At 35.9% G+C, this 8,369-nt stretch overlaps 1 protein-coding gene across 3 annotated transcripts in view; it reads right to left on the bottom strand.

Annotated features, from left to right (window-relative positions):
• Window positions 1-1,207: 1,207 nt before the first annotated feature.
• LOC116503307 (neurabin-1-like) overlaps window positions 1,208-8,369 on the bottom strand; it is a 57,587-nt gene continuing 50,425 nt past the window's right edge. For all 3 annotated transcript variants that reach the window (XM_032209634.1, XM_032209650.1, XM_032209643.1), the window contains 2 exons: window positions 7,962-8,150; window positions 1,208-2,407 (listed from right to left, as the gene is read on the bottom strand). In XM_032209634.1, coding sequence (XP_032065525.1) covers window positions 2,240-2,407; window positions 7,962-8,150 — 357 coding nt within the window. In that variant the 3' untranslated portion in view covers window positions 1,208-2,239. The remainder of the gene's footprint in view (window positions 2,408-7,961; window positions 8,151-8,369) is intronic.

Below are 8,369 nucleotides of genomic sequence, written 5' to 3'. Positions count from 1 at the left end.
AAATAGGTTTAACAAACACCACTAGATTTGCATATAGGCCTTTAGATATATGTATATTTTGTCCTTACTTAAATAAAATGGTATTGGGTGTTTGACAATTCATATTATTGAAAGTTTATAGAAATAATTGTTTATGCTACAAAGTGGATTTGCTGTTATTTTGAAGTTTGATTTCTATTAACACAATATATAAAATAATAATAATACACCTTTATGGGAATTTCTCACATTGATAGTACTAGATACAAAAATCATTGTCCTCATAGTTGAAAAGTAAAATGGAAAGCAATCATACTTTTTGTTTTTAGAATATTAAGTCTTGTACTATGAAAAGTTGGATTTGTAAGAAAAATGACACTAAGTTTTGTAAAAAAATAATAAAGTTTGACTTTTTTAAAAAAAGGCCTACAGCATATTGAATGGATGACAGCTCCTGTTTCAGAAGAATTTTCAATTCATTCTGGTCACAAGAAAAGTTTGTAGTCTACTTCTCTGAATATATGTGACTATGGACTGAAGCATTTACATTTTGTAGAGAACAGAAAGAAATCTCATCCCAAAAGGTTCAGAGACAAGTTACAAAAGAATTTAAATCTGATCTCTCAGTCCAGGTAGTGGACAATCAGTCTCATTCTGAATACCCAGACTAAGAGATTGAGTCAAAGCAGTTAGTCAAAGCAAAGTCGCATGTGGTATATAATTTCAGAAGTTTCCTGTGTCATAAGCTGCAGATAAGTCTATGAAAACAGCTGTGATTAGTCTTTATTGAAAACCATGTCCTATATGCTGAACAAGTTTAAATATCTGACTTGTGCAGAAACCAGCTTTTTGGGAGGTAAGAGTTGGTTCAAAAACAGGAAACATTCTGTTTATTAGAAATCTCTCTTGTAGAGTTTAAAGGGATGTCAGATGAGGAAAGTTTTACAAAAGTTCTTTAGATTGTTTGGTTCTTTCCCAGATTTAAAAAATTCAATAACCTGGGTTTTCCTCCAGATCATTGGAATACATTTTTGAGGCCATACAAGTAAATTTTCTGGGCACATAACTTACAGATTTAACAAGATTGTAATTTTATGTGAGAAATGTGAAAAGCTTAGGTGAAAAATGAATCATAATTTGGGTTCTTTGAAACAGTTTTTTCAACAGTTTGTCTATTGGATTACACTGTGCAACTTTCACAAGAATTAATAACATTCCAAAATTCAGATTTCTCTTTTTTGAACAAAATTTATTCCATTTTTCAAAAGTGTCATTCTAAGATAGCGTATTTTACAAAAGATTGTGCTGCTGCTCAATGGCAAATCAATTGTGATTTTCACCATTCTGGAGAACAAATAATTATTCATGAAAACAAAGACACATTGAAGTCTACAGTGTATAATAGGTATAATGCAGAAACCTTGTGTTTAATTTAAATGGAGAGATAAGAATAATTCTATTTTGAAACTGTAAATCTGGAAGACCAACAGCATGTAGAAACCATCAAAAATATAATTTGGTCCTCAAATATTTAAGTAGGAAAAGGTTATGCATTCTGACCTTATTAATCACATGAACTATAAAAACCATTGTATACAAAAGTATATAAAAGATAACTTTTGAAGCCATGCTTAACATATTCAAAACATAGAAAAAATGTATTTTAGAAAATATTAACGAATTATATTATTACAATGCTTTGAAATTAAAGTGAACTCTGAAAAATACAGATTGTAAACACTTCATTACATTAGATTAAATTAATTTTCTATCACTTTTTAAAACTTAATTTCTTTCTATACAATACTATGAGCAACAAACTATCTCCAACAGAACATAATGACTTGATCTGTTCACCACATACCCCTGTTATACTGTGATTTGTATGACACCTTGTGTTTTAATAAATTGCATATGCCATTACCAAAGACACTTCAGGGAATTAGCCAGACACATATATACATATTTTTTGAAAAATAGTTAATTTAATATCCATTAGTACAAGTTAATAATCTAAATATAAAAATTGAAATATTTTAATGCAACTGTATAAATGGGAAAGGACTATAGAAATCAGAGCTAAACTAAGCCTGACACTGTAAAACTACCATTTTCTTCCCTCCATAATTATACAGAAATATACAGTTGTTGCATTTTCTCAAGTTGGATTCTTATCCAATAAGGACTGAAGCATTATATTGGTACAGCTCTAGTTTAGCTCCAGCTATTTCAGAAGAAAGTAGTATGTTATCAAATCATGTTAGCAGTTTGATTCCACGGCAGCCACCAATTTGCCAGTTTTCCGCACTTCCTTCTCCTTCTTCTGAAATTTTTCTTTCTGTTTCTCCAGTTTTTCTTGTGTTTTTTTAATATCTTTAATTTTCTTCTTTATTGTTGATCGGTCATTTTGACTGGATACTCCTAAAGCCTTTAAAAGGAAAAAGTATGTTGAGCAGAGCAGAGCAGAATATAGTAAAAAGAGTGTCTCTTATTATAGCATTAATTTTCATAAACAAAAAAAAAATCAAATGTTAAAATGTCTTCCCTGTATCAGCGATGGCAGAAATAAAAAAAGGCCAACTTTTATGGCTTTCTCTACAGAAGCAATTGGCAACATTATTGAAAAGAAGTCATCAATATGTGGGAGATACCCAGTTCTTTAGTATCGCTCTGGGCTAAATGGCAGGTATGTTAAACATCTGACTGTTGTCTGGAACCTATCAGGTCCTGAATGGGGAATAACAGGCTCAGACCTAACCCAAACAGGCTGGAGCTGCTATGGATTCAGAAACCCATGACTTGATGAGACGCCAGGGAGAGAAAACTCAATCTAGGACGATATATTTGACTCATGACTCTTGCTGGAAAGTGGAGGTCATGGCTTAGAAGATTTTTACTCAGTTTTGGTAAAAATAGAGTGGAATGTTTTTACTGGGGGTTACAGGTGCCAGAAAATAATAATAATAATAATCATAACAACAACAACAACAACAACAGCGGGCATGCACGCTCTAGTGATCCTAAGGGCTATGCTGAAGAGGTGCAACCATATCAGACAGGTCTTAGGTGAAGAGCCAGACAAAATTTGCTCCACAATCCATTCAAACATGGTGAATACAAGAACAATGAAATTTATGCCCGCTGAACCGTCGCCCGGATTAACAAGGGTTCCGTTGGATGCTATGGCTCCTGGGCATTCTGCACAAAATGAGCTACAGGGCTCAGCTCTCTCTGCTAGGCAACCAGGGCATGGAGCTGACAAGCTATTGGAAGAAAAAGCAAAAAATCTGGACTAGGGAAGAAAACATCTCTATTATGGAAGCAGAGGGTTGTTGTCATTGCTGAAAATATTAAGATATGAAAACAGTAAATTCAAAGAAAATTCACAGTTCAGAGAAAATCAGCACCAGTTTTATAAGAGCTTAGAAAGTGGAGATGGAGTAACAACAAATGAAAAGCCTGAGAGAGAGAAAGCTCTGAAATTCTGGAAGAATTTGTGGGAAAACAAGAAGAAACACAACAGAAATGCAAAATGGATCAAGCAGGTTGAGGATTCTATTAAAGTGCATAAAATGGAAGATGTGAAAATAACAAAAGAAATGGTGCAAAGACAGTCAAGAAAAGTGTAGAATTGGAGTGTACCTGGACCAGATGAGCTACATAGCTTCTGGCCAAAGACACTTACACTTACATGAAAGATTGGCAGCCCAAATGAACCAGATCTTAAAAACACCTGAAAATGATAAACGGATGACAACTGGAAGGACATTTTTGATCCAAAAAGATAAAGGAAAAGGAAAGGATCCTGGACACTTGGTTTACATGGATGATATGAAGGTGTTTGGTAAAACAAAAGCTGAACTGAATTTAATTGAAAGCACAAAAGAATTTAGCCAAGACATTGGTATGCAGTTTGGAATTGACGTGCAGCAATGGCAACCAAAGTAGGCAAGGTCATAGAAGATGATGGAATAGAACTTGAGAATGAAGAAATGATAAAGGCAGTAAAACCAGAAGAAGGCTACAAGTACTTGGGGATTTTAGAGGCCTCTGACTTAATGCATAATAAAGTCAAGGAATTAACCTCAGCCAAGTACATTTGGCGAATTCGCAAGATATTAAAGTCCAAACTGAGTGGAGGAAACATTATAAAAGCCATAAATACCTGGGCTATACCTGTGATTCGATAGTCTGCAGGGATAATTGACTGGACCCAGATGGAGTTGGACAATTTGGACAGAAAAACAAGGATGCTTATGACAATGAATCATGCTTTGCACCCTAAAAGTGATTTTGATGGATTACCAAGAGCAGAAGGTGGTCAAGGACTCCTACAAGTAAAGCAGAATGTGGAAGAAGAAAGACACAGCTTGAATGATTACATCCAGAAAATTCAAGAACCAATGATTAAGGAAGTAAATAAAGGAGGTCTTTTAAAGACAACTAAGTCAAAAGCTGAATATAAGAAAGAAGTAATTGGGAAGTGAGCCAAAAATTGGAAAAGCAAAGCTATGCATGGCCAATATTTGAAAAGTATTGAAGCCAAAGCTGACAAAAAACTAACTTGGAACTGGTTAAGTTCAGGAGTACTGAAAAAAGAAACAGAAGGCTTTATTTTGGCAGCTCAAGAACAAGCCTTAGCAACAAACTACATGAAGGCAAAAATTCAAATGTTACCACCAACAGCAAATGTCGCCTCTGTAATGAGAAAGATGAGACAATCGACCACTTGATCAGTGGGTGCAGCAAAATTTCACAAACTGACTACCTACAACACCATGACCGTGTTGCTAAGATCATTTACTGGAAATTGTGGCAAAAGTTTGGATTTGAGTACAGCAAAAATCACTGGGACCATCAGGTTGAGAAGGTTTTAGAGAATGAGAAAGTCAAGATCTTGTGGGACTTCAGAATCCAGACTGGCAGGCACTTGGCCTACAACACACCTGACATAACAATAGTTGAAAAGAAAAAAAAGTATGGTTCATTGACATTGCAATAGCTGGTGATGCACGAATTGAAGATAAACAGCAAAAAAAAATCACAAAATACCGGGACTTGCAAATTGAAGTTAAGCGACTGTGGAAAAAGAAATTGTGTGTTGTCCCGATTGTAACTGGAGACCTTGGAGCAATACCTAAAAGGTTACCTCGCTATTTGGAAATTTTAAAGTTATCAGACTTGAACATTCTGATTTTGCAAAAAACCACCCTACTTGGAACAGCTTATATCCTCCGACGTTACCTTAACAGTTTCTAGGTCCTTGGTTAAGACTCGAGCTGTTGAGCTACCAACCAGCCCCAAAGGCTGTGAATCTCACCAAAGATTAACATCATAATAACAGCTTATATCCTCCGACGTTACCTTAACGGTTTCTAGGTCCTTGGTTAAGACTCGAGCTGTTGAGCTACCAACCAGCCCCAAAGGCTGTGAATCTCACCAAAGATTAACATAATAATAACAGCTTATATCCTCCGACGTTACCTTAACGGTTTCTAGGTCCTTGGTTAAGACTCGAGCTGTTGAGCTACCAACCAGCCCCAAAGGCTGTGAATCTCACCAAAGATTAACATAATAATAATAATAACAACAACAACAACAATCACAACAAATAATAACAATTACAACAAACATTGTAATCAATGCCAAATCCGGCAAAACAACTGGCCGCTGTGATATAATTCTGTTGTTGCGATAATAATAACAACAACAGCAGCTTCTTATTGTATACATTGCTAACTCCATTTTAGACTGATCCTATAAACAAACAAATGTAGCAAACTTATTAACATTGTTTGTCATGGTGATCTTTAAATCTTTATTGATTCATTGAAATTCTTAGACTGTTCGTCTGGATTTAACCCCAATGTGTTTCAGTGTAACTAAAATGCATTGGACTATAGAACATCTTTTCAGAATCTTATTTTTAAAAACCGTTAGTTCTATAGAATCTAAAACCCAGGGGTGAAATGCTACCAGTTTGGGCCAGTTCGCCCGAACCAGTAGTAAAAAAATGCTTAACAAAGTAAAAAAAAATTCCATCAATCAGCTGTGCTGCGTGATGATAGGAACTTTTTAAAAACTTTTTTTAAGCATTTGGGATCACTTTTTGCTCCCAGGAGGCTTCCCTGAGGTTTGCTAGGCCAAAAATGGGGGAGTGGGGGGGAGTGTCCATTTTTGCTCCCAGGAGGCTTCCCTGAGGGACAAAAATGGGGGGGTGTGTGCTAAGAAGGAAAGAAAGAAAGATGGAAGAAAAAGGGAGGGAAGGGAGAAAGAAAGAAGGAAGGAAAGAAAGAGAGAGAGAGAGAGAAAAGAAAGAAAGAGAGGAGGAAGGGAAAAAGGAGAGGGAGTAAGGACCACAAACCTGGCACTAGACACAGCTTCAGAGGATACCTTGAAAGAACACAGTAATCCAGGGCGGAAGGGACTTGGAGGTGACCTAGTCCAACCCCCTGCTCCAGCAAAACATTGTTAAAGTGAGTTTCTGTCTTTTAACCTCCCAGGAACATGACATAGCCACACCCACCCAATCACATGACATACACCCACACCAAGCCACGCCCATAGAACCAGTAGGAAAAAAATTAAATTTCACCACTACTAAAAGCCAATAACCAGTTCTAAACATGTGTTCACACATTTGTAAATAGCAGCTGATTTTTATTACCATGTACAGACTGCTGCAAATTCTGAGGGAGCTTTCAAAAAAATTATTGTGGCAGAGGATTTTGAAGGGGAAAAAGTGGAATATCATTCAGAGGATATGTAAGTAAATAGATGTACCAAATTAAGTGTAGCCAATAGAAAACAATTAGGATTCTAACACTTCCTCAATCATCAAGATCACTGGCTTACTCTAACAGCAATTTCTGGAATAATTTCAACTTCAGAGGGAAATTATTAAAATTAAAAGGAAACCCATATATACCATGGCTGTATTTCTTAAAAAGGATAGATGAAATCACAGTAATGTTCTAAACAGATGTAATACAAATTTTAATCAGCAGGTGGCAACCTCTGATAAGACTATAAACCCATTTTGGCTTTTTTAGCACATTACATCATGCACTTACAATTCCCTCTTTCTCAACCCAAATAAAAACTTAAAGTGAATTTGGATAGATTATAACCCTATACTGTTTAATAGTGAATAATCCTCACTGAATGCAATGTGACTTGCTTCTGATAGTCTTGCCTTAGATTGTTTCCTATAATTTAGGAAATAAATCCTAAAGTGGTTTTACAACATAATCCTGAAGCTGTTTTCTAAGAAAACCAACTGTGTCAAATTGGTATGTCTTCATTGCCTAGCAAGCATATTGGTTTGCCTTCCTATGGAATGTACTACGTCATTTTTAATCATTTAGGGAAATACAATATTCAATGTCGTTATTCTGTCACAGAAAGAGTATATAGAATCTAGAAGAAACTGCAAATTAATGTTATAAACCCTAGATGGGATGGACGAGTTTAAGTATTACTGTATTATTCTGTAAGTAAAAAGTCAATTTAATACAATACATTGTTCCACCCAGGATTTACTAAATATAGTAAAAATAGTATCCCATTATACCATTAAGGTAAAGGTTCCCCTCGCACATATGTGCTAGCCGTTCCCAACTCTAGGGAGCGGTGCTCATTTCCGTTTCTAAGCTGAAGAGCCACTACTGTCTGCAGACGTCTCCGTGGTCATGTGGCCGGCATGACTAAACGCTGAAGGCACAGAGTGCTGTTACTTTCCCACCAAAGGTGGCCCCTATTTTCCTACTTGCATTTTTGCATGCTTTCGAACTGCTAGGTTGGCAGAAGCTGGGACAAGTAATGGGGGCTCACTCTGTTACACGGCACTAGGGATTCATAAAGCTGAACTATCAACCTTTCTGATAGACAATCTCGGTGTCTTAGCCACTGAGCCACCGTGTCCCTTGTTATATACCATTACCTTAAGCATAATACAAATTTACACAGAAATATGTGCTTACCTTCAACTTTTCACTGTCAAGCAACATTAATTGTTGCCCATCAACATTCTTGGTGGTGAATTCCGAGATGTACTGCTCCATGTTCATTCCCATTAACCAGTGGCAGACCTGTTGTGTAGTCCATTCAGAAATGGGCCTGTTGTGCCACTGGTTTTGTTTTCCAGTAGCTGAAGGTTCATCATCTATGGCCTGATTGAGTGAAATCAAATTAATCAATTTCCCCCAATGAACAATAGTTTAATTTTATTAAGTTTAAAATTAGAAAATAATAAACATTTCCAGTATTTTAAAATCTTACAAGGTTTTCACAATGGACTTAACATAAATCTCTGAGACCATTCCTTACATTGTTCTCCATACAAAAGTTTAACACCTTTTGAATAGACGAGTCAGTTACTCTTTTGAAGT

This window comes from Thamnophis elegans, chromosome 1 (assembly GCF_009769535.1).
Source record: "Thamnophis elegans isolate rThaEle1 chromosome 1, rThaEle1.pri, whole genome shotgun sequence".
Lineage (NCBI taxonomy): Eukaryota > Metazoa > Chordata > Lepidosauria > Squamata > Colubridae > Thamnophis > Thamnophis elegans.
Note: the sequence above shows the minus strand (reverse complement) of the source record. Positions and strands in the feature narration are given on the sequence as shown.